The sequence below is a fragment of the Myotis yumanensis genome, unplaced genomic scaffold, assembly GCF_028538775.1.
Source record: "Myotis yumanensis isolate MYYU_CA2020_CCGP unplaced genomic scaffold, mMyoYum1.0.hap1 SCAF_7, whole genome shotgun sequence".
Taxonomy (NCBI): Eukaryota; Metazoa; Chordata; class Mammalia; order Chiroptera; family Vespertilionidae; genus Myotis; species Myotis yumanensis.
The window spans coordinates 91204686-91229596 of record NW_027223758.1 but is presented as its reverse complement, the minus strand read 5'-3'; the positions used below and the strand labels follow the sequence as shown (position 1 = coordinate 91229596).

Here is a 24911-nt window from a genome sequence, read left to right as displayed (position 1 = left end):
AGAGTCAGTGGACCCACGAGCCGGAGCAGAAGGGAATTAAAGCGCAGGTGACGGGAGGGACTGCACAAGCTCTGCCGTTAAGGATGGACGTGTGGACCCGCCAGGCCCGGCTGCTCCTGCATCCCTCGGTGCTCGTCTCCTGTGGGGACGGGAAGACCCACAGGGACCTTCTGCTGCTCCTGGCCCGGCTGCCCGCCTAGGGTTCAAGGGTGAAAAGCGCAAGAACAAATACCAACCTGTGTACTGTTGTTCTCAATCCACTCCAGGACTTAGGACTTTTGTATCATTCAAAGCAGCTCGAGTGGAAAAAAAAAGTTCAAACCAGGCACCAGATCCAAAATTAGCATTTTATTCAGAACGCTGGGGTGTTCATGTGTGTTCTGGTACACAATACAGAGGCGAAGCTGTTGTCAGAAGTCTCTCCAGTTTAAAAGCTTTCCCCCCCCATTTTTCTTCTTCTTAAAAACACACACTTAGTGCAGCCCGTGCCAGGCCACCCCTTTCCTTTCTTCTTCTTCTTTTTTTTTTTTTTGGTACAAATTATGTAAAACATTTGTGCTAAGAACGTTTCTCCCTCCCCAAACAAAAACAAACAAAAAAAATTAAAAAAAATTAAAAAATTAAAAATTGAGTATTCTAACTACAGCTCAACAATTGAATCAAATGTCACTTGGTTTGTAAATACTTTACCATAACGAAAGATATAAACATGCAAAAACCTGAATCCATTGTCCAAATAATACATACACATGTTCTGCAGTTTCTCCACTTCTCCATAGACTATGCCGATAAAACATTATGTACACATACCATTTTTACAGTGAAGTGAAAAAAAAACACACAGTAAATTTTAAAAAAAAAAGTGTACATGGATTAAGACCTAATGTGTCTAACATTCTAGTTTATGAAAAAATTCAAATGTTGCTACAAATTGGTGATATGAAAACTCCCTTTATCTGCAACCAGCTGCATAAGTTTTAAGATTTTAGTGGAAAAAAAAAATCTAAAGTCTAAAACTAGAAGTAATGTACATTTTCCCAACCTCATGGTCTCATCCCCCAAGATCATAAAAATTGCTCCATGAGTTTTTGTTTGTTTCCTCCGCAATTTTAATAAAAGCAAATGCAATGTAACCAAAGCGTGTTGAAGCGTATCATGGTTTAACTTACTGCTCCCACCACAAAATAGTTTGTCTTTTACTTCTCGTCTCAGAAATCAGTACCATTAAAGCCTTAAACGTAAAACTAATTCCAATCTGAAAAAGGTACAAAAAGGCACATAAAATCCCAGTGCTTCTGTACTGTAAAATTCAAGTGTAACTGAGCTCAGCGTCCCTCCAAACAGCGTCGGACACTGATATTCCCGCGGAGCCCACACTGGTCTGCAGCCTGTGCCCACGCCTCCGGCAAGCGCGGTGCGAGTCGACTACACGTGAAAGCCTAGCTTCTGAATGCTTTTTGGGAATATCAGTTGAAATGGTCTGCACTTGTCCGGTCACCAAGTTCACCCTGAAGTTCAGTCGTCGCCGCCACCGTACATGTCCGCCAGCTTCTTGAAGCGGGGCCCCCAGTCGTTCAGGTAGTCGTAGTCCTGCTCGCCCCCGCTGCTGGACGAGTTGAGCGAGCTCAGGGACCCGGCCGTGGAGCCGCTGCCTTCGTAGTCAAACACCAAGAGGGAGTCGTAGGGCGGGGCCGTGGGGTCATTGTCCGCAGCTTTCAGGCCCTGCGGTTTGGGAGGAGAGAGAAGGGACGAGGAGGGGGTTACGACCGGCAAATCCACATGCAGGACCTCAGGGCTCCAGGGGACCCAGGGCTTGTCTGCCAGTGTCCACCTGCGGACCACGACCTTTCCAACCCTGGACACTGGGGTTGTCAGCATGTCTCAGAATTAAACACGCTAAGTGAAATAAGCCCGTCAGAGAAAGGGGAGGATCCCATGATGGCACTCAGTTGTTGAATCTAAAGAACAAGACAAGCCTTAACCGGTGTGGCTCAGTGGATAGAGCGTCGGCCTGCGGACCGAAGGGTCCCAGGTTTGATTCTGGTCAAGGGCATGTACCTCAGTTGCGGGCACATCCCCAGTAGGGGGTGTGCAGGAGGCAGCTGATCGATGTTTCTAACTCTCTATTGCTCTCCCTTCCTCTCTGTAAGAAATCATTAAAATATATTTTTTTAAAAAGAAAACAAGTCAATGAACAAAATAGATCCAGAGACACAGAACCATGCAACAGACTGAGGAATCTCAGAGGGAAGGAGTGTAGGTGGGTGGGTGGGAAGAGATCAACCAAAGAACTTGTCTGCCTATATGCATAACCCATGGGCACAGACAACGAAGGGTGATGAAGGCCTGGCGGGGGGGGGGGGGGGGGGGGGGGGGGGTGGAGGGCAGGCTAGAGTCAATGGGAGAAAAAAAGGGCATCTGTATCACCTTCCACAATAACGATAAATTTTAAAAAATTAGGCAAAAACTAACTTATGTCTTTCCTCTATCAAGAAAGAACCCCGAGGGAGTCAGGTCAGCAAAGCCAAGACATACAATGGGAGGTGGTTAACTGGAGAAAGTGCAGGCAAAGGTCATCAGGATGCTGACCAAAAAAAAATAAAGAAAAAAGAAAAAAACTCAGACTAGCACCGCGAACTAGGAGTTCCAGGAGGAAGTGGCATTGTATTTGACCTGAATTTGGAAGGATATCAAAGGAAGAACGAAGACAAGGCCCCACGGGGATTATAATATAAGGTAACTCACCCATCAAGCCATTTGTGATCTTACCAAAGCATGAAGCGTGAGATTAACTGATACACTGTGACCAGGTATTATTATCTTTTAAGGATACAGTGACTTTAACAAACTACTTCAACCCATAAAAAATAAGGTTAGATGGCATTTTCTTCATCTTATTTATAGAATAAACTACACGGTACTTCTGTGAAGACTGGGAACCACAAGCTATAATTTTTCTCAAAATTCACGACTTCTTCCCTCAGTGATTCAGGAGGCCCCTCCCGCAGGCGGAGCCCCTGCCACAGACCACAGGCCTCTCTGAGCGGAGCCAGACCGCAGGCTCGGCCAGGGGGCTGGTGTTGGCCAATGAGTGTGGGCAGCTGTGTACAGCAGATTCTATATATTTTTAAAATTCTCACTGGATGATAGATTTCCGTTGATTTTTTCTTTTTTTTTAAGAGAGAAAAAGGGGGAGGGGGGGGAGAGAGAGAGAGAAACATCAATGTGACAGAGAAACATTAATCTGTTGCCTCCGCATGCACCCCAACCGTTCCTACCCCCAACCCCTCGGTGCCCTGGACGACACTCTACCCACTGAGCCACACCCACCAGGGCTAGGGGCACTCTTCAGAGTTTCAGCTAACACGTGTCCACTGGGCTCCTCTCCTTCCTCCTCAGCCAGGAGGTTGGCCTGCCCGGGGGGCAGTTTCCCTTCTGCCTCCTGGGATGCAGGAGACTCTAGGGCCTGGGCCACTGTGGGCCCTCAGTTACCATGTGATTTGAGAAAGGAGTAAGGCTTTGTTATTCTAGGCCAACGACACTTTAAAGTTGTGAGCTATTGTAGCCTTAGATAGCAGTAGCCAAAAAATGCATCTCTATTATTTTTTAAATGTTTTTTACATCTTTATTATTTTTGGACTTATTTATTCAAATCAAGACACATTTCTTCTTTTTTTAAATATATGTGTGTTGATTTTAGAGAGGAAGGGAGAGGGAGAGAGGGATAGAAACCTTAATGATGAGAGAGACCCATTGGTCGGCTGCCTCCTGCACGCCCTACACTGAGGATCGAGCCCCCAACCTGGGCACGTGCCCTGACCGGGAATCGAACCCTGACCTGGTTCCTAGGTGGATGCTCAACCGCTGAGCCTGGCTGGGCTGAACTACCTGGTTCCCGTAGTCCCAGGTGCCTCTGTGAGATGAAGAGCTGAGGCTGGGGCTTAGGTCTTGCTGAGTGAGTACCTATCGGCTTCTGGCCCTGTGCTGTGCCTTCACAGGGACCACACAAACCCACATTCCCAGCAAAGGAGCCAGCGGGAGGGAGGCCAGAGGACAGAGGTCAGCTGGGTCCCTCACTCTGTCTCCTGTCACCTCCTCCCTGGCAACAGCACACGCCTCTCTCGCTGGTCTCCTGCTCCCCGGACTGTGCCTGCTTCTACGGGCTTCTCTCTCAGATGTTAGTGGATGTCCCTCTCCCTGATCCAACCCTCTGACTGCTCTCCATCACCTATGGCCTTTGTACTAAAGAGAGGAGGGCTTCCCTGGGGACATGGAAGATGACTTCTAATTAGTGCATGCGCCCTTAAAATAATTCCCTTTAACAAAAAATTAAGTCAAAACTGATTAAAAAGTTTAAGTAACCAACAGAGTTTGCAGACATGGAAAAAACTGGAAGTCCTTCCTCAAAGGCCTGATGTCTGGGGGACCCGGAGGGTAAGGCCTCTAGATGGGCCTTCAGTGACCCCAGACTGGTCACCACCTTGTCTGCCTCGGGAATGCTCTGCTCCGCTCCGGCAACCACAACTGACTTCGTCACCCACCCCCTTCGCGCCCACACACGCCCGGGGCCTCTGTGCTCCACGTTGTAGGCTTGTTCGTCGTTTCCTGGCAGCTCAAATGTGAGTCCCTTTGCTTGAAATATTTTTTCATCTGATGAATACCCATCCACCCATCCACCCTTTGAAGCCTGTTAAAATGTCACTTCTGTATGGCTGTCCCCCCATGACTGGGAGTCACTCCTGGAGTCTCTTTTGTCCCCCGAGCTTCTCCTGCCACGTGTCGGTTGTACTTGATGGCACCCCTTCTCCGCAGCGGCTGTCTGCACTCACTCCAGGACCTGCCCCAGAGCCCGGCGTCCAGCAGGCGCCAGGAGGGAACTCGAGCTGCTGTCCTGGCGTATTCATCTCCGCGCCTTGTGCATATGTATACTCGCTCCTTTCAGCAGCGAGGGCGTAGGTGTAAATGCACATGGGACCTGAGGGCACACCACGCTCACAATACGCGGGATTCTGTGACAGCGACACCAGCAGCACTAAGGCCCTTTCTGGGAATTTCACTTTACTGAAAGCGATTTTTTTTAAAAAGGAAAGGTTTTTATGTGTTCTGTTTATAAGTAGAAGACAGTAGAAAGGTAATTTGCAACGATGATGACATAATGCTGATAATCATGAAGAGAATTTCTTATTGGACAGGCACTATACCGAGCGCTTTCACACGGATTACCTCATGTAAGCCTCGCTGCCGTCTTAAAAGGCCGTTCTATCATTAGCCTCATTTCCTACGAAGCAGACTGGCAGCCAACAGGTTACACCAAGGATCTTGCCCTTTTACAAGGTAACAGAGCTATTAGGTGAGGCAACTGGGTTTGAAGCCGAACGCCCGACTCCTGTAAGAGTGGGCAGAGATATTTTAAAGAGAACGGACTGAAATTTATCTGCAGGGACAAAAGCAAGTTTTCAACTTTCACAGTTTTAAGCAAGTTATTCTAGAAGCACCTTCCATACGTTTTTAAATGATAACAATCAAACGTCGGTCTTTTCACAGAAGGACGTCCCCAGTTTTTGTACGTCTGAGATAAAGAAACACACGGGATTAGTAGAATTATTGAAGGTATGCTAATACCTGCGGTTGGGCTGAGATTAAATAAATGTGTTTCAACTTATCAGCTTCTGAAGGTCATGTTTAAAAACCTCGAAATGGAATGAAATGCTGTCGCCGAAAATAAAAATTGTGTGATTTGTTTTTCTCTTCCTACCAGACGGGAAATGTTATCATTTTTGAGAGTTGAGGCAACATTCACTCATTATATAAACAAACAAACAAACTATAGAATGTCCTCATGAGCTTACCTACTCCTCGCATCTATAAACACCCCAATTCTAATCACCACGGTATTATCCTTCCTTTGGGACACTGGGTGCTATGCTGAATCAAACAGACCCGGAGATAAAGAAAGCTGTTGACATCTCAAATGTATTTCTAACTTGTGCTCCAGCTCTTCCTAGCTACCGTCAGCTATTGAAAACCGTGGCCTGGATTTATCTGTCTGTCCGGCTACAGGAAGATACCGAGCACGTCTTGACAAGCATCCCTGATGGAAGGATCTATGCAGTGTGCTGGTGTGTTGGAATGTTATTTCTGACTTAGGCCTTTTGACAGTTTCATACTCTTGATTTTCCCACAGAACCGAATGTCACATCCCTGGACCGTCTATTGCAGCGGTTCTCAACCTGTGGGTCGCGACCCCTTTGGGGGTCAAACGACCCTTTCACAGGGGTCGCCTAAGACCATCGGAAAACACATATAGCATATCAGATATTTACATGACGATTCATAACAGTAGCAACATGACAGTGATGAAGTAGCAACGAAAATAATTTTATGGTTGGGGGTCACCACAACATGAGGAACTGTATGAAAGGGTCGTGGCCTTAGGAAGGTTGAGAACCACTGCTCTATTGAGCTGTCCTGACACCGTCACCTCCTTAGACTTTCTTCCTGGGTCAAAGGTAGGCCTTTTCTGGGATGATATTCTTTGGTTCCCCTTTCTCTTGCGCATTTTCTATCTTATAATCATATTCAATGTCTTCACTTCATAGTCATTTGGGGAGTGAGCCTTTCAACCATTCACGTACTCAGCAAACCGATGTGGCCCAAGACCAGTCCCTTCCTGACCCAGGAATATGCACATCCCCCCCTGGACCGAGGGGTCTCCGAGGGAGGCAGAGGGAGCCTCGTGCCAGGAGTCCTAGAGGAGAGGGGTCCTGAGTGAGGTGGAGGCCCCTGAATGTCCCCTAACCAGGCCCGCAGAGCAATCCCCTGGGGAAGCGAGGGCAGACTTCTGTAGACGGGGGAGTTGCCGGTTCTCTGGGTTGTGGCTTCCATCTACGTTTCCGCCACTTCTACCGCAAATCAACCTGCCACCTCTGCAGGCGCCAACACATATGCTCAGAAAGCAGCATGCATTTTAGAAACGGACAGTAATAAAAACATGTAAAGACAGATACATATTCTAAATGTGTTTCAAAACTTTTTTTTTTTTCCAAACAGTAAGTGCATCTAAAAACCTAAGGTGGACCGAGTAGTAAATGTAATATACGACTATATCCAGGAAGCCCAGGAAATGATCTTATCAGCTCCAGACTGCAGGTAGCACATACCTGGAAGGTAGTCCCCTTTGTAACACCTAGGACCAGCCCTGGCCTTGGAGACACTGAGTGGGACGATACGGCTGCAGGCCAAGTCCCGCCCGACAGTCATAGTCAGTATCGGTATGTGTCGCTCCTACACTCACAATAAAAATTCAAAAGGAGGATGGCAGCCCAACGACAGACATGATCGAATGAAGCAGCATACATCATGCTAATTCCAGACGGAAGTAAGAAATGTCGCAGAACTCCTGGTCAGTAATGACCTGCAAGAACGCCGGAAGGATTCCGACAGTGAAAATCGTATCTGTGATATTCAACAGAGAATCAGCTGCCTCTTACAGGTGCTCTAAAAACTCCTCAACCAGACAAGCATTTAGATCACTTCCGTCATATTTAATTTAGCTGCTCTTCCTACTGACCTCCAGAGACACAGAACCTGTCTGCGTCATTGGGAGGCACTGGATTCTCACCATTTGTGGACTTAAAGGGTGCAAAGTGGGGAAAATGAAAGTGAACTATTGTTACATTCATCAGTGCTCATAGATGAAATGCGAACACGCTTTTTAATATTGTTAAGTCTATTGCTTACAATCTCAGGAAGTAGCCTATACAGCAGGAGTCCTCAAACTACGGCCGGCGGGCCACATGCAAATACAAATATTGTATTTGTGCCCGTTTTGTTTTTTTACTTCAAAATAAGATATGTGCAGTGTGCATAGGAATTTGTTCATAGTTTTTTTTTTAAACTATAGTCCGGCCCTCCAAAGGTCTGAGGGACAGTGAACTGGCCGCCTGTTTAAAAACTTTGAGGACCCCTGCTATACAGGGTGTTCCCCAAAAATGTCCACGCTGTCACAGCAGAGAGCCCTACTGTGAAAGTGAAATGTATGTTAGTCAGCACTGCCCTTATAATTAATTACTCAGAGTGCGTGCACATATTTTTCTGGGACACCCTATGGATGACAGCATTTACAAGGCAGGATATTAACTGATCGATCTCTTTGGAGCTGATCAAAGCACCTCCATCTATTTTCTGTACCTGAAGATGCATTTGCTTACCCACACAGATAAACTGAAGAAAAACAAGTGTGAACGACATCCCTGCATCCCAAGCAATCGGTAGTCTCCCTGGAACTAACCATCAGCAGAAAGCAAACGCTCTTATAGAGAAAGGGAGCGTCCGTACCTCGTTGATGAAATCCCCGATGTCCCCGGGGTGCGGGGCCGCGGAGCGCACGGGGTACTGGGGCTCGGCGTGAATGGGCCTCTCGTCCAGCCGCCGGATGCCCACGGGCTTGGTGGCGTCGGGCTCCACGGTGTCGGGCTGCTGCAGCTGGCTCAGGTCGTAGTCCTGCGGAGACAAGGCCAAGGCCGGGCAGGTGTGTGACGATGGCCACGGACAGCGTGTGTGGAAACACGCGCCCAGGAGGCAGGGGCGTGAGCGCCGTGTGACACGGTGGCAGCGTGGCCACCGGGGACTCGTGATAGCGAAACAGTGACGGGTCAGGACACACTGCCCTCAAACAGGTCACCTTCGCACATTGAATGTTTTCAGTTGGAGGAATTTTTTTAAATGACAGAAACGTGAAGGTCCCTGTGGCCTTCTCCCCTTTCACCTGATTTCCCTGGAAACAGGAGTTTCCCTAAAACTCCCACATGGAGGGTCCCCTGCTTGGACCAGGAGGAGGGAGGACACGCTTATCCCCGGGGGGGACTCAGTCACGGATCTTCCGAGTTGATTCCCACAACTTACTCCAGACAGCCCAACCCCTCTGCCTTGTCTAAAAGCTTCCTGCTCTGCTCACGTCTCTGGGTTTTCATTCCCTTGTGAAGTCTCCCGGGTCTGGGCAAAAAATGTCACAACTGTGTGTACACTTGTCTTCTGCTCATCCTTCTTCGCTAGTTTAACCTTCAGACCCGGCCAAGGACCCTAAGAGGGTGGAGGGAAACTTTTTTCTCTATTATGTTTATAAAAAAACTGTTTTAAATCGATGCAGGTGTGTTCCCCTTTTCCTTAAAGCAGTGGTTCTCCACCTTCTGGCCCTTTAAATACAGTTCCTCATGTTGTGACCCAACCATAAAATTATTTTCGTTGCTACTTCATAACTGTAATGTTGCTACTGTGATGAATCGTCATGTAAATATCTGATATGCAGGATGGTCTTAGGCGACCCCTGTGAAAGGGTCGTTCGACCGCCAAAGGGGTCGCGACCCACAGGTTGAGAACCGCTGCCTTAAAGGAAGGTATTAGGTCCTGCTGGTTTCAAGGCCACGCTTTTTTTCTCCGGCCCTTCATGGTCTGGAGTCCGCAGGCTCTGGTCTGTGGGCCAGTCTGACCCATTTCCTGTTTTTCTAAGACTGGCTTTTCCATTGTTAAAGGGACCTTTAAATCAATACCAACAACATAGAAGCACACGCCTCAGAGACTATACAGTATGTGGCCCGCAGCCCTGACTGCACGCGCGTCACGGACAAGGGCTGCCACCTCTGGCCCCCGTGGGATCTCAGAAAGCGGCCTGACCCCTGGGCCCCTGGACCCCAGCCGGTGGGGAGGCTGTGGGCGGGGCTCGCCCTCAGCACCGCCTCCAGCTTTCACACCCACCAGCCGGGCCTGAGTGTCAAGAAACTGACTATTCTGTGAAAATGCATCAGGATCGCAGGTGTGGGCAGATGCTCCGCAGATTTAAAACCCCCAAGTTCTAGCGCCATAAAGGGCCACACCCCCAGCTGAACGGAAATCTCCAACTGAATGCTGATCTTTACCGTTTCTGATGCTCTTTATCAGGCAGGCTTCGTCTCTGTCGACAACCAGGTGAACCGAACCATCTGCAGCTGCGGACAGTGGCGTGGATTTATTCAAGGCTTGGATATTCGCCCCGTCCTGGGACTGCCTAGGCGCTTTACGTGTGTTTGCTCATTTAACGCCCTGAACAGCGCGGTTAAGTTGTATTGTCTCCCCTCGAGAGTCCAGGAGGCTGTCTCAAGCAGCCCAAGTGACTGGTCCCAGGTCCCAGAGCCACTGAGACTCAGGGACAGACAGACGGACTCCATAGGGATCAGACCCTTACCCGGCTGCCAGGCGGGGCGTCTCCGCACCCGAAGGAGGAGTGTGGAGGGACAGGAACGTGAGGAATGACTGGGATCACACCGGGGACGCGAGGAGAAAGGTCACAGCCATTCAAACCCTCCGGTGCCGGGCACCACACCAGGCCCTTGATAAGTGTCTGCTCACCAACACGTTGTAACAAACCCATCAAGAGTGTTTTATCAGCATCTTTTTTTAGAGGAAGAGGCAGACCAGAGGGGTTGAGTAACTTGCCCAAGGTCACACAGCAAGTCCGCGATCAGGATAGGAATCAAAGCCAGATGTGCCTGACTTCCAAACGCTGACCTCAAACTTCACTCTGTCGCCTGGGCCCACTGCCCTGCACAGCAGCTTCCCAGAGCCTCAGCCGAGCGAACCTAACCAGGGAAGGAGGGAGAAGAGGCCCCCCGGAGGAGAGCAGGGGCCATAGGGGAGGGGCAGCAGGTGCACGGAGGAGGACAGGCCAGCCCGCATGTGAACTTGATAGATGGCAAAGCGCAGGCTCAGAGGGGGGAAACCGCCTTTGGCTTTGAACCCTGAGCAACACATGGGCTGGGAGGAAGGAGAATCCACAGCACAAGCGAAGGCATGGGGTGCTGTCTTCTCTTGTCAGGACAGAGGACCTCATGTCACCCAGACAGGACCTGAGTGAAAACACCCTGATCTTACACCCATGGGCTCCACTGAAACTTCTGCAGAATTCCTGAGTTATTTATAGACTATGTTAAAGGCATACAATGGCATGGATGCGAAAGCCTTTGATGTGGTAAAATATTGTACAAAATACAGAGCGACTGACTTGGAGAGCGGTGAACGCTCAGACCTCAGGAAGCAGGTGTTCCCGGGGGACGGCGAATCGCAGAACCACCCGGTGTAGCAGAGGGGCGAACGGTGCGTCCCGTGCCGTCCGAGGACCACCAAAGCTTTTGTAAAAAGGGGGAACAGACCAGAGGGGTAACAAGGAGAGCTAATAAGTATTTTTATGCTGAGGATTAAAATGCCTTATGAGGAGCGGGAGTAACAGGACACTAAGGCACTAAACCTTAGGTGTAAGCATGTATTTTCCCCGGGGGTGGACTCCTGGCGAGTCTGCAGTCATGACCTGGTCAATTCAGGGTGAGCCAGACCCTGCCGTGGCGACCGGACGGCACGCAGGCACGTGGGCTCTGCGAGGCACGTCGCACCTGGAAGAGCCTGCCTCCCTCGATGCCTCAGAGAGCTCCCTCTACAAAGGTCACAGACACTAACACACTGGGACTGGTCAGCCGTGTTTTACAACTTTTCTAGTCAGTTGCCAACATTTCATCCGAAAATGGGAAGATCTGGCAAAACAGAGCTTGAACCCTGACGTGCCGAGTGACAGCTGATGGCAGCTGCCTCCTGTGGCCGCGGACAGCGCCCCCACGTACACCGCGCAGCGCACCCATCTGCAGGCTGTGTCTCTCCCCCCTCAGCCCCTTCCTCTTCCTCCGACCTTGCGACCCAGAGAGCGGACACAGGCTTAGAAAGCTCTGTAGTCCCTCCCAGCCTTTTCCACCATCTCGACATCGGCGTCCTAGAAAGGGTTCATTTATTATTTTATTTTATTCTTTTTTCCTCCCAAAGATATATTTTTTATTGATTTCAGAGAGGAAGGGAGGAGAGATAAAAACATCCATGATGAGAAAGAATCATTGATCAGCTGCCTCCTGCACACCCCCTGCTGGGGATCGAGCCTACGACCTGGGCCTGTGCCCTGACTGGGAATCAACCATGACCTCCTGGTTGGTAGGTTGATGCTCAACCACTGAACCACACCAGCCGGGCCTTCTTTGTTTTCTTAAATCTGTATTGTTGAAAGGGTTCACTGAGAAATGTGTTGAATAAAGTCTCCAACACATTTCATGCCCGATGTTCAGAAGAGCAGCCTAATCCAAGAAATGCCTCTTGGGTCACATGATCCGCCATGGCGAAGCTCACAGTGGGGAGGGCTGGAGAGGCCCTGGGTGCCATGGTGAGGTCACCGTAATGACGGAGATGTGTCCCGCCCCTCAGTTACCCTGGCAGCTGCAGGAAGCTGGAAACTGGGTTAAAGCACACGTTTCTCTATGATGAGAAAGATCACCTCACTCACTTGTGGAATCTAACGAACCAAATAAACTGATGCACAAAAATAGACCTACAGACATGGAAGCATGAACAGACTGTTGAACCTCGGAGGGAAGGCAGGGGAGGGTGGGTGGGAAGAGATTAACCAATGAACCTGACTGCACATATGCATAACCCGTGGACACAGACAATGGGGTGGTGAGGCCTGGGGGCGGGGGGGGGGGGGGAGGAACAAGTGGGGGGTAGGGAACGAGAGCGGGCTGGAAGAGGTCAATGGGGGGAAAACGGGGACCTATGTAAAACCTTCAACAATAAAAATTTTTTTTAAAAAATTAAGTTTCTCTAATGGTTTCTCCTTGTCTATGGCAAATACGGGATATAAAAATCCGCTGGTGGTGGGAGGCAGGTGGGGTGTGCTCAGGGTTCAGAAATGGGCTTGCTGTCCACAGCTGTGTGCTCGGTGGCAGAGGTCCTGACCCCAGGGTCCCATTTTAAGCCTTTGATAAGGGGTCGCTCTATGCAAACCTTCTAAATTATACATCTTTATCTTTACAAGCCTGCACCGCTTTCCTCACACAATTACAACATGTAGGATGAGAATTACAGAGACTTCAAAACATGCTCCAGATCTCTGGGTTCCTGGCCTTCATTCTGAAGATTATAAAGAAGAAACCACCCAACCAGAAACCTTTTTTTTTTTTGGTTCCTAAAACTCTTAGGAGAAAGAGTGGAGCTGGAAAATTCTCCCGTGTTCACCTTTACGATGTGAACGTCCCAAAGAAATGTGCTCATTTTCACAGGACGGCCAAGGGAAGCCTTGTTTTCCCTCATGTTCGGAACATGTGCCATTTGGCACCGGCCACTAGAAACAGGCATGGGAGAGGGTTTGTAAAAGGTTCACGTTGCAAGTAGCGAGAAACACTTTTCCTCCCACCTCTGATCGAAAATGTCTTCAGGATGATACAGTCTCGGGCGAGTTGTGAAGAAGTTAGCAGCTAAGACTGTGGCTCCGGCTTTTCCTGTACCTTCCACCGCCTTGCAGTGATTTATGACGGGCTCAGAAAAATGACACCACGGATCTACCTGCAGGCGTTTGGCTACGTTAGATAAGATATAAAATAAAATGCTGCACTGGCAGAAATTGAAATTCCGGAATCCCAGGCAAAACTTTCAGAACGCTGCATTGTGGGTAAATCTATGGAACTGTGCAGCGAAGTCTGCTCCAGAGAAGCGGTGGAAACTCATTTATGGCTCCAGAGGGGTTTCGGGGGTGCCTCCCGGTGCCCGATGCCATTTTCGGCGCCGAGAACGAAGGAAGGAACCACGTTTCCCGTGGCACCCGCCGCCCTGCAGGAGCTATGCCAGGGCTCCTCGGTGCCCCTCAGACACAGCTGCCCAGACCAGCACGGTCCCAACGGCACAGCCCACTTCCACGCGAGCCGTTTCCAATCAATGCCACCAATGCGCCCTCTCTTCCCTCTAACTTTCTCAGGAACAGATTTTCTTTCTCTAGGCCCTTCACTGCAAGAACACGGTACATCATACATACGACATACAGAATATGTGTGAGCCCATCTTTCACATCAACCACAAGGCTTCCGGCCAACAGCAGACTATCAGGGGTTAGTGCTGGGAGAGGGAAAGGTTATGGCAGATTTTGGACTCTGCGGGGGGGATGGGCGTCCCTCACCATCCCCCCCCGCCCCCCCCCCCCCCCCCCCCCCCGTGTGGTTCACGGGCCAATGGTGCTCCAAGCACAAATTCCTTCCAAGCGGATGTTGTTCCATGTCGTTGATTACAGCAGCTCTGAGAGGCTAATGACTGGCCCCGGGTCCCGGGCTCGGTGAAGCGGTGTGGAAAGAGGAGACAGACCAGAGAAGCAAAAAACATGGAAACAAAACAAAACACAAAAGCTGCTTCTTGTAGCCAAGGCTGCTGAGAAGTGCACCCACTGGTTTGCTGAGGGAGGAGATGTGAGGCCTTTAGTGCCAGGAGGGGAGCTAGAGGGGAGGCCACGCTCACTGGGCCCAGCAGGCTGTCTGTGCACGCTGGTCGGTAGGTAAAACAAACCCCACCGCTTTTTAATTGGGAAGATCCCCCCCCACCCCCGCCGGCGGACGGCTGGACGGCAGGGGGAGGGCATGCAGAGCTCCTGGTCCCTCTTGGGCCTCGGTGGTGGGAGCCAGGGCAGAAACGCATCTGCAGGCCAGTTCTGCTGCCTCCGGGCCAGGGCTGGGACAAGGGGCGCTTTCTCTGTGGTTGCAGCAAAGGCAAACAACTTTATAATTCGAGTTCAGATAAGGGAAACCCGTTTCCTGTCTCCAGACAAATGGGAAGAAATGAAAGCAGGAATATGACAGTAAATGCACAACATTCTGAAGCGAAAGACAGCTAGTTACCTGGGAAAAAGCTGACTATGGCACAAGCAAGAAACCCTGCAGACACAGAAAGGAAGGGGAGGCTGGGGAGAACATATAATCCCCCCTCCATCGCTCCTGGCATGGAAATAATTGAATAAAACAGTGATAAGATGTCAACACATGATCATAGGACTGCTGACAAGTAATGCAAAAACCCCTGCGAGCTTTTATGTAAATTATATTCCCACCTAATTTTCATCCCCCGAGAAACACAGTTAGGATGGTGACGACCTGCACAGGTGAAATGAGGTGAAAAACTAGATTCTACGGGTTAGGAAAGCCCCCGAAACCAAAGGTTTGCTGAAAATAGTTCTGGTTTGAATAGTAAACCTACTAGAGGTAAGACAACTGGGACTGCGTGTGCAGACGAAGGTTTTGCACACGGCATGTTAGTGTCGGGCGTGGGCAGTTCCTCACACCCTGCAGGGACACTGGCCGAGTCCCCATTGGACACAGGCCTTGTTTCTGCTCCCACAACTCCGTTTTTAAGGCTGCCCTATCCGTCACAGGGGAAACATTTTCAGAATTAGGGATGAGCTGCAGGTTCATTCTTTGGTGCAAAATTATGGCTCGGCTTCAGAAACTGGTGCCGTTGAAAGGTTATTACAACTTACTTCCTACCGTACAATTCTGACACGTTCTCTTGGAAAGATGCAATTCCATTCAGTTTCATGCAACAGGTACTTTCTGAAGAGTCTCTTGCGTCATGGATCTGGTTACTGACCTCATAGAGCTTTTAGTCTGATGTTTTTTACAAGGACACACTGAAGATTACTATGCTGAGTGAAATAAGCCAGAGAAAGACAAGTATCACAGGATCCCACTTCCATGTGGAATCTAATGAACAAAATAATGGATGAACTAAATAGATCGAGAGACACAGAAGCATGGAACAGATTGGTGGATCCCTGACTGGGGAGGGAAAGGGGGGCGGGAAGAGATTAACCAAAGATCTTACATGCATAGCCCATGGACACAGACAATAGTGCGGTGAAGGCCTTGGGGGGCAATGAGGGAAAAAGGAGGGACATCTGTAATGTTCTCAATGATAAAAATAATGAAAACAAAATAACGGATAAACTCTGACAAAGGCTATGGAGGGTGGAGGGCTGAGGAGCTGTGAGGCTCTGCTGGAAGGGAGTGGGGGTGGGGCTGGAGCCTTCGGATCTAGCAGAGCAGAGGGCTTCAGAAGGATGCTCCTCCTGAGACCTGACCCGTAGCCACAGCTTGTCCTGTGGTTAGGAGAGCCCTGTAAGGATGAGCCCATTGATCAGACCAGGGGTGGGCAAACTTTTTGACTCGAGGGCCACAATGGGTTCTTAAACTGGACCGGAGGGCCGGAACAAAAGCATGGATGGAGTGTTTGTGTGAACTAATATAAATTCAAAGTAAACATCATTACATAAAAGGGTACGGTCTTTTTTTTTTTTTTTTTTTTTTAGTTTTATTCATTTCAAACGGGCCGGATCCGGCCCTCGGGCCGTAGTTTGCCCACGGCTGTCTTAGACTCTCCCCCGGCGACAAACAGGTAGCCTTCTAGATGCACCTTCAGTTCCACATTCTCACCCCAAGTCCCCCGTCCTCAACAGAAACTGAAACATCACCCCACAGACAAGGCCGGTCCTTCCATGGTAGCATGACCTGTTACTCTATCTTGGAGGAAACCTACAAATAAGCAATAAGGAAGTGGCAATGTCTGTTTGGAAATATGGTGACAGAGCATCAAAATCCTTCACTAGGGTTGTGTCACATCTTAACACCTTATTTGGAATTTCCTAAAAATATATCTACGCTAATAAAAAAGATGCAAATTAACCATACCTTTGCAACACCCACCAGCCAATCAGGAGTGGGTATGCAAATTAACCCAACACAGATGGCCGGTTAATTTGCATGCACAGGCGCCAAGTGGCTGGGGGTGGGGCGCAGGCGTTCCGCACACCCCAGCCGCTCCGGGCCTCTGGGCAGCGTGGGAAGGTGGAAAGGCGGGTCCCAGCCAGAGCAAAGACTGTGCAGGCAGCCAGGGGAAGGAAGGCCCATTATTGCATGAATCTTTGTGCATTGGGCCTCTAGTGTGTATATATATATTTGTGTTTTCTGATAAATTCTCACATAAACTCAACACAGAAAAGGAAGCACAGTGTGGTGATTTACATCTGAACTCGGAGCCCTTTAACTCAAACCCGGCTCCACCACCCCACACTGGGTGACCTTGGGCAGATGACTGACATCTCCTGTGCTGAGCTCCAGAGGATGCAACCTTCGGAGAAAAATGGCGACTGAACCTGCAAATGGAGTAAGTCCACAGCAAGGCTCGGCACACTCCTCCTGTGTCCAATACAACCCTGTTCATCAAACCAGGCGGCCGGTGGACTTGGCCAAGTGGTAGAATTCTGGCACTTTTTTTAGCTCTCCCCAACCCAACTTACTGCTAACATACTTGGCATTCAAATCTCTATTACTTCATTCCTAGAATATTGATTTGTTCCTATTCGCCTAACTCTAAACGTAGTACACATAGGATGTGTCAGGAGGAATAAGTATTTAAATGATAAAGTACTGTGCTCATGCACAGGAAGTGACAGGGAGAGGCAATGAGGAGCCACGTGCCCATTCAATGCACTGAATGCCGAGCAGGGACCGGGAAGGGAGATACTCAGAGTCTACGCTGTCTCAGGCCCCAAGGGGCCCCTGGCCCTGTGTCGTGGGAGATGACCATGTGCTAACCCAACCCCTGGTGGCCCTGGCCTCCTGTGCAGTCACTGTCCCTCCTTCAGTGGCTAACAGGGACTCCTGTTTGCAGGTGGGGGTGGAAAGAGGAGTAACCTGCCTGGGGACATAATGAACAAACAGTGTGCTTCAGCCAACAATTCGACTGTGGAAGTGGCCTCTACCGAGACACCCAGCTTCAGCCACCTGCCAGCCAGGCTGCTGACACAGCAGAATGATTTTGTAAAACAATTATTTCAGAGAAGCAAATATGGTGACACCGCACAGCTTTGTTCTCTGCTGAGGAGAAGGGGGGGGGGGGGGGGCACTGGACGGCGGGGGGCGGGGCTGGCTGCTTACAGTGGGGCAGGAAGTCCACAGTTGACCCCAGGCCCAGAGTGACCTTGAGTCAGGGAGAGGCGGATGGGCCTCAAGGATTTTCTGGTATCTGCACCCCCTCCCTCCGACTCGGCATCAAGCCTGGATTTCAGGTTTTAGTTCCAGCTGCCCAGATTGTATGCCTGGCTCTTTTAATAAAATAACTTGGCTGCTCAGACTGCTCCTCCAGATTTTAGCGCTAGGAATGTCCAAATGTGCTCCATTTTGCAAACCGCCTTTAACCAATTAGCTGGGTCTTACCCTTCACTTGTTCTTAAGCCAGATTGTTAGTGGTCATCTAACCAGCTGTGGCCAGGCCAGCAAGACCGAGGGAAACACGCCCCCTGACCCCGGCCCAGGGCAGCAGAGCGCGGCCTCTCCGGTCAGGCGGGCCTGGTGTGAAAACGGAACTAATCGCAGTACCTGCTGCACAAGCTGCTGGGAAGATGGTGAGAGACACGCAGACTCGGAGCGCGGCCCCGTGCCTGGCACAGAGCACGTCATGGATGCCAGCGCTGATGAATGCAGCCCCCGTTTCCTGAAGACATGAGGCCTCTCAGAGCGAAAGGGAAGCTGTCAGGGTGTGCTGGTTCCATTGAGCCTCCGCACAAACTTGCAAACTCAGAGATCCAGGGGGAGGGCCCAACGCACACAGGGGCTGGAGTGCCTGCCAGGGGCAAGCCGTCCCACATGCCACATCCTGGGCCCACGGCTGCTACACGGCACTCAGCTGCATCCCAGGCCCACGGGTGTTACACGGCACTCAGCCACATCCCAGGCCCACGGCTGCTAAGAGAGAATATCTTCAGAAAACCTAATAAAAAGCAGGAACCCTATTCTGCTGCTGAAAAGCTCCATGCTCCCTGCTGCCCAGAAACGGCCTTCTCACAGGGAGCCCGTCCATTTATGGAAACTAGAACCCAGTCCATTTCCCAAAACTGCCCTTCCTGGGACTGACCATCACTCTAACATTTACAGCAATAACGTCCTCCTTAGAAGACGGAGAAGCATTTGGAATAAATTCACTTTGAAAGTAAGAATATTAGTCCTAACCGGTTTGGCTCAGTGGATAGAGCGTCAGCCTGCGGACTCAAGGATCCCAGGTTAGATTCCGGTCAAGGGCATGTACTTTGGTTGCGGGCACATACCCAGTAGGGGGTGTGCAGGAGGCAGCTGATCAATGTTTCTCTCTCATCGATGTTTCTAACTCTCTATCCTTCTCCCTTCCTCTCTGTAAAAATCAATAAAGTATATTAAAAAAAAGAATGTAAGACCGTAAAACCTTTAAAAAAAAGAAAGAATATTAAATAAATGTGTGTGCTTGTGCATGTGCGTGTGCGTGTGCGTGTGTGTGTTTCCTTTGGGAAAAATGATAAATAATAAAATCTACGAAACTTTGAAAAAACTCTTGACACATTCAGTTGGTGAATTTATCCCGAGAGATATATTGGAAAATTCTAGTAGGACAAACAGCAGGGAACGGGCCCAGGACAGACAAATAGGCCGAGTAGCACAGGGAGTCGGGAAGCCCACCCACAGCCTCACACACACACAGCCGCCGGCTTCAGGCCGATGCCGCCGCCAGGCCGTGGAGAGGGGGCATCTGCTTGGTAAATGCTGGCACCAGGGAGGAAGGAAACAAAAAAGAACCCTGGTCCCGCCTCCTACCCAGCGAGTCCTCTTTCACGGCAGGAGCACAGATGCCACAGGGACACAGGGCTCCGAGAAGACAGGTAAAGCTGAGAACATAAGCAGGTTTACGTGAATAAAAACAAACCGGCAAGCCTTTTCCAGGAGAAAGAAGACCCATAATGCTTTGCTGCCTGGAGGGATGGTGAGAGGAAGGAGGAAGGAATCCCGCAGCTCGGGAGCAGGGCCCACGGTCTGCCATGGGAAGGAGGAAGCCTGCATCGGATCAGAACCAGGCCCAGGACGCCCAGTAGGATGCTGCTGCGGGGGGTGCTGGTTCTGACCCAAGTTCAGGCAGTGGCCACGGAGATGGAGGTGAGAGAGTAGATTTCATGAACCAGTGTAAAGGCCGGAGAGACGGAAACCTTGGAGTAGCATTACTACACTGCATATTTCCTCCTGCGATTGTGGGGCAAACATTGGAATGCACAAAAGACCCTTTATGTAATTTTGTCTCCATTTCCTATCACGAGAACTGCAAGTAGAAATCCTAACAGAGGATCAGAAATAGATCTTTAATCGAGACTGAAATGTCCTCAAAGAACCACGAAGCTACAAGAGGACACCACAGGAAGACGAGCACTAAATACAGAAATTAGCCATGGCGAACGATATAAAGAAACGTTCCAGAAAAATCGTCAAACTATCAGGAAAGTGGGTAGAAAGCAGCCTATTCACGCCCAAGAGTTTATCTTGGAGCGAAGAAAACCTCAGAGGTCAGGAAGAGAAGAGGCTGAGGGTTTATGATGATAATTTGACTATATCGTTGCCACAGATACGTTTTACCATCTGATCTCAAGCATCAATCTAAGTGCATAAAGTCAATGAAGGAAGGAAGGAAGTCTTTCCTAAAATAACTGCAACCATCAACCTTCATTAAACAATTTCCTAAAGGGATGGAGTGGGGGAGGGAAGGACCAAGATCAGGTGACATCAGGTGCCCTGGTCCAGGCGAGCGGATGCTGAGAAACCTCGTGTTCTTGCCTCCCAGCCTCCAGTTCTACGGAGCACCCAGTTATGACCGGTGCCCTTCCACTTAGTACTATTTTTTAAAAATATATTTTTAATGATTTCAGAGAGGAAGGGAAAGGGAGAGACAGAAACATCAATGATGAGAGATTCATTGATCAGGCTGCCTCCTGCACACCCCCTACTGGAGACCGAGTCCTCAACCCGGGCATGTGCTCTGACCAGGAATCGAACCGTTGACCTCCTGGTTCATAGGTCAACCTAAGCCATGCTGACTGGGCACTTATTACTATTTTCACAGAAGCTTCATTGAGTTGGGTATAAGTTTATGCTGAGAAAATTATGAAGAATGACTCGAAACATAAAATACCAGTGGAAGATTTACGAAATAATGTGATCGACATAGTTTTTGCTAACCTTGAACATGGCTCAGCAAAGTGAAAGGCTAGATTAAGGAGGAGCCAAACATGAATCTGAATATCCAAAGGCAGTTCTAAGCAAGAAACTCCCGGGATACAGTCTCAGAGACACTTTAATTAGTCAGTTTCCACAGCAGCTTTACACACAGGCCAGGCTTCCAACAGACCTTAAACCCTCTTCTAAACGAGAGAGGTGCGGAGCGTGGGCCGGGCAGGGCAGCGGGACATGAGCCGGGGCTGGCAGGGCCAGGCCACACCCTGACCACCCCTCCCTGCAACCGGCCACACACGCACCACGGAGCACGCCCACCGGAGGCCCAACGATTAAACACGGCGGGGGGAGTGCACGTGATTCATGAAACAGAAAGCGATCATTTATTTCCTCAGAGAAGCACAGAAGGGAAGAGACAATATGTCCATGGGAATTTGCTTTTATTCAAGCTCACGGTCCAATCTCGAATGCCTACATGTGCGCCTAAGTCAGAGCACATCTCAATTTACCGATAATCCAGGACCAAGAATTCTGGGCTCTTGTTTCTGACGATGCCCTTGATAGACGCATTAGTAAGTGAACAGGACATAGCTATCAGATGCATCTGCTATGCGTGATTTCTCGCGGACTGCATTCATGTCACCCAAGTCACTTTTAGTAGCACTACCTCGGAGTAGTCAGTTTCCGCTGTCACACAGGACAGGCCTGGGGTGGAGGCCTGCATCTACCACTTCCCGGTTGTGTGAGTTCTCAGAACGCAAACACCCTTCGGCTCTGTTCTCTACCACGGGAATGGGGACCCACACGCAACATCACAGGTTTCAAAATAGCACAAGATTTAGGCGATAACATTTAACGCACGCAGCGGGATGCCTGGCATGTAGAACAGACCTCGGAAACGTTAGCTAGTATGATATCTAAAGTGCCGCCTCCGAGCAGATAAAGTTCTGTGTTCCGCCACTGGTCACTCTCATCCTTCAACAAGAACACTCTTCCTTGTGTGCACAGCGCTGCAGGCGCTCACGTTGTTACAGCCAGATGGGAACTTCAACCTTTATTGAGCAACAGGAAGCTAGGTACCATTCAGACACGACGGACATAAAGATGAACTAGACATTGTCTCCGGCTTCAAATATTTCTCAAGAACATAAGGCTCTTGAGAGCAGATATCTGTGGGCTCTGCCCACCTCTGTATCCCCAATGATTGTAATGGCACCTGGAATGTCGAATTTGCTTGGAAAATATGTGTAAAATGAACAGTCTAGTGCTTTCTCTTCTATATTTATATATGTATATACAGATACACACACACACACACACAGAGGGTGTCCCCCAGAAATGTATACACACTGTAACAGCCAATAGCTCAATTTTGAAAATGAAATGTATTTTAATAAACACTGCCTTTATAATTATTCACAGTGTATGTATACACTTTTGGGACACCCTATAAATATCTAAACCCAAAAATAAGAAACTACTTTTACTTAATATTTTGAATATCCAATGAAGACAAACTATAAATAAAATTACTTTATTAGTACAAATATAAGTAGAATTGGGTTGCAACCTAGGCTTCTTAAAACAATGTTAATGATTTTCTTGCGAAATAAATATGACACTGGACACTTTGAAAAAGAACTCCAGAAGCGTGCAGCACGTGTAGGGAAAGTTCACCGAGTGGTTAATAATGTGACAACAGAAACAACATCCGGTGCCCTTATCTCACCGCATGCCTTACCATTTGTCCTATCATTTAGAGCAGAGGTTCTCAACCTGTCGGACGCGACCCCTTTGGGGGTCGAACGATCCTTTCACAGGGGTCGCCCAAGACCATCAGAAAACACATATATAATTACATACTGTTTTTGTGATTAATCACGATGCTTTAATTATGTTCAATTTGTATCAATGAAAATACATCCCGAATATCAGATATTTACATGACGATTCGTAACAGTAGCAACATTACAGTGATGAAGTAGCAACGAAAATAATTTTATGGTTGGGTCACAACAGGAGGAACTGTATGAAAGGGTCGCGGCATCAGGAAGGTTGAGAACCACTGATTTAGAGCACACGATCATCGACTTTCATTTCAAAGATTTAGAATATGGCTTACCTGGTCTTCTTCGCCTCCGCCCTCCTCGTCGTATTTCAGGATGTTATCTCTGACATCATCCTCTGGGTCGATCAGGAGCTGCTTGGCCTGGCGTTCCTTGTCCCGGCGCTTCATCCACACCACGAACATCAGGACGAGGACTAGCGTGGGGAGAAGAGGGAAAGGCGGAACAGTCATGTCTGACACTCCGTCCACCAGCCACAGTCGGCCACACCGGCGATGTACCCTTCTGTGGGTGGACAGCTTGCAATGCACCTTCTTCTTTACGGCCTTTTTCTGGCCTCGCATTGAGAGAGGAGATCAAAGCAGGAAGGACCCTGCCTCTGGGTTCAGAGTGTGAAGGCCTGGGTCCCACACCCGGTGCCCCGTGACCTCACTGGGCGAATGCCTGTGCTCAGTCCCATGGCCTAGGCCTGGGGCCGACGACCATTGGCTTCCTGGAGGACACTAATCTTAATAAAATGATGTGTGCCCGGCCGGCGTGGCTCAGTGGTTGAGCGTCAACCTATGAACCAGGAGGTCACAGTTCGATTCCTAGTCAGGGCACATGCCCAGGTTGCTGGCTCGATCCCCAGTGTGGGATGTACAGGAGGCAGCTGATCAATGATTCTCTTTTATCATTGATGTTTCTATCTCTCTCTCCCTCTCCCTCTCCCTTTTTCTCTGAAATCAATGAAAATATATTTTAAAATAAAAAATAAAATGGTTTGCAAATTCGAAAACAGTGCAGAGCAGTAAGTTAGACTGTCACTTGTTATTTAATCATTCAAGGTGCTGGTCATTACACTCCCCAGACCCCAGAGAAGTGCTTGCCACGTGGACCCGGGGGCCGGGGGGGAACTGGGCCAGCAGTAGGACCTCGAGGGGGTCTGACCTCCGAAGGCTGGCGCTTTCTTACTGGGCGCAGGTCTCAGCGAGGAAGGCGAGGGGATCGGCCTGGCACGGAAATAACCTTAGGCTTTCCCGCGTCACACTCTGGGCCAGGCTTGGTCGCACCCATTTGCCAGGGGGCTGGTGTTCAAATCAGCACCGACTCATTTCCTCCCCATGCTCTCGTCACTTCTTCCCACCATAATCCAGCACAGCTAAGTCTTTCTCGACGAGGCTGGCGTATACCCCACGCTGCGGCCGAAATCGCCAGCACCCCTCAGTGACAGGAAGGACCGCGTTCTCTCAAATTGGGAGATCGGCTCACACCCGAGCGGAAGATTTAATGGCCCTATCTGAGCACATTTTTACTATTGGCCATAAAGCTGAATAGCCTCCCTCTAAAGCCAGACACATGACCGCCTCTGCCATTGGTCCAGGGCTGACTCCAGCGAGTGGGTGGCGAGGAGAGCTCGCAGGTTCCCAAATGCAGGCAAAGGAGCCTCCATGCCGGAGGTGAGAACTGCTCAGGCTCCTCCAGTAATTGTGCAGAATAAAGGGTCAGGGTTCTAAACGACCGGGACCTTGCAGATGGCGAAACGTAAAGAAACGGCCAACATTTTCAAGAAAGCGATTGGTGCACAGCATGGTCCCACAAGGGACCTGCTGCCACGCGACAATAATGCGCGGGCCCAGCCACGTCATCCCTCCGTTTAATCTGCAAGCTCAGAGGTGGTTCCGAAAGTCCTTTCCAGGGGTTCATTCCTTGGGCTCCACTGAACCAAGGATTGGGAAGTACCTTAAAAGGGGCTATATCACTTAACCTGGACGTGCTCTAAAGACAGAGAACTTCCTGAGCTGTGTCATCACGTCGGTTATCAAATGTGCCACACGAAGTACGATTTCTCACTATTTTACGGGGCCCTTCAGAAAGAAAGCCCTTTATCCCCGCAGGGCCGGAGCAGGTTACTGACTGTGCGTCATACCAACGAAAGGAAGGAAAGGAAAGCAATATACTTACT

General features: G+C 49.5%; 1 protein-coding gene across 1 annotated transcript in view; it reads right to left on the bottom strand.

Annotated features, from left to right (window-relative positions):
- Positions 1 to 333: 333 nt before the first annotated feature.
- CDH2 (cadherin 2) overlaps positions 334 to 24911 on the bottom strand; it is a 195929-nt gene continuing 171351 nt past the window's right edge. Inside the window, exons 14-16 of the mRNA XM_070421240.1 lie at positions 23023 to 23162; positions 8338 to 8502; positions 334 to 1722 (exon numbers count right to left, since the gene is read on the bottom strand). Coding sequence (XP_070277341.1) covers positions 1516 to 1722; positions 8338 to 8502; positions 23023 to 23162 — 512 coding nt within the window. The 3' untranslated portion in view covers positions 334 to 1515. The remainder of the gene's footprint in view (positions 1723 to 8337; positions 8503 to 23022; positions 23163 to 24911) is intronic.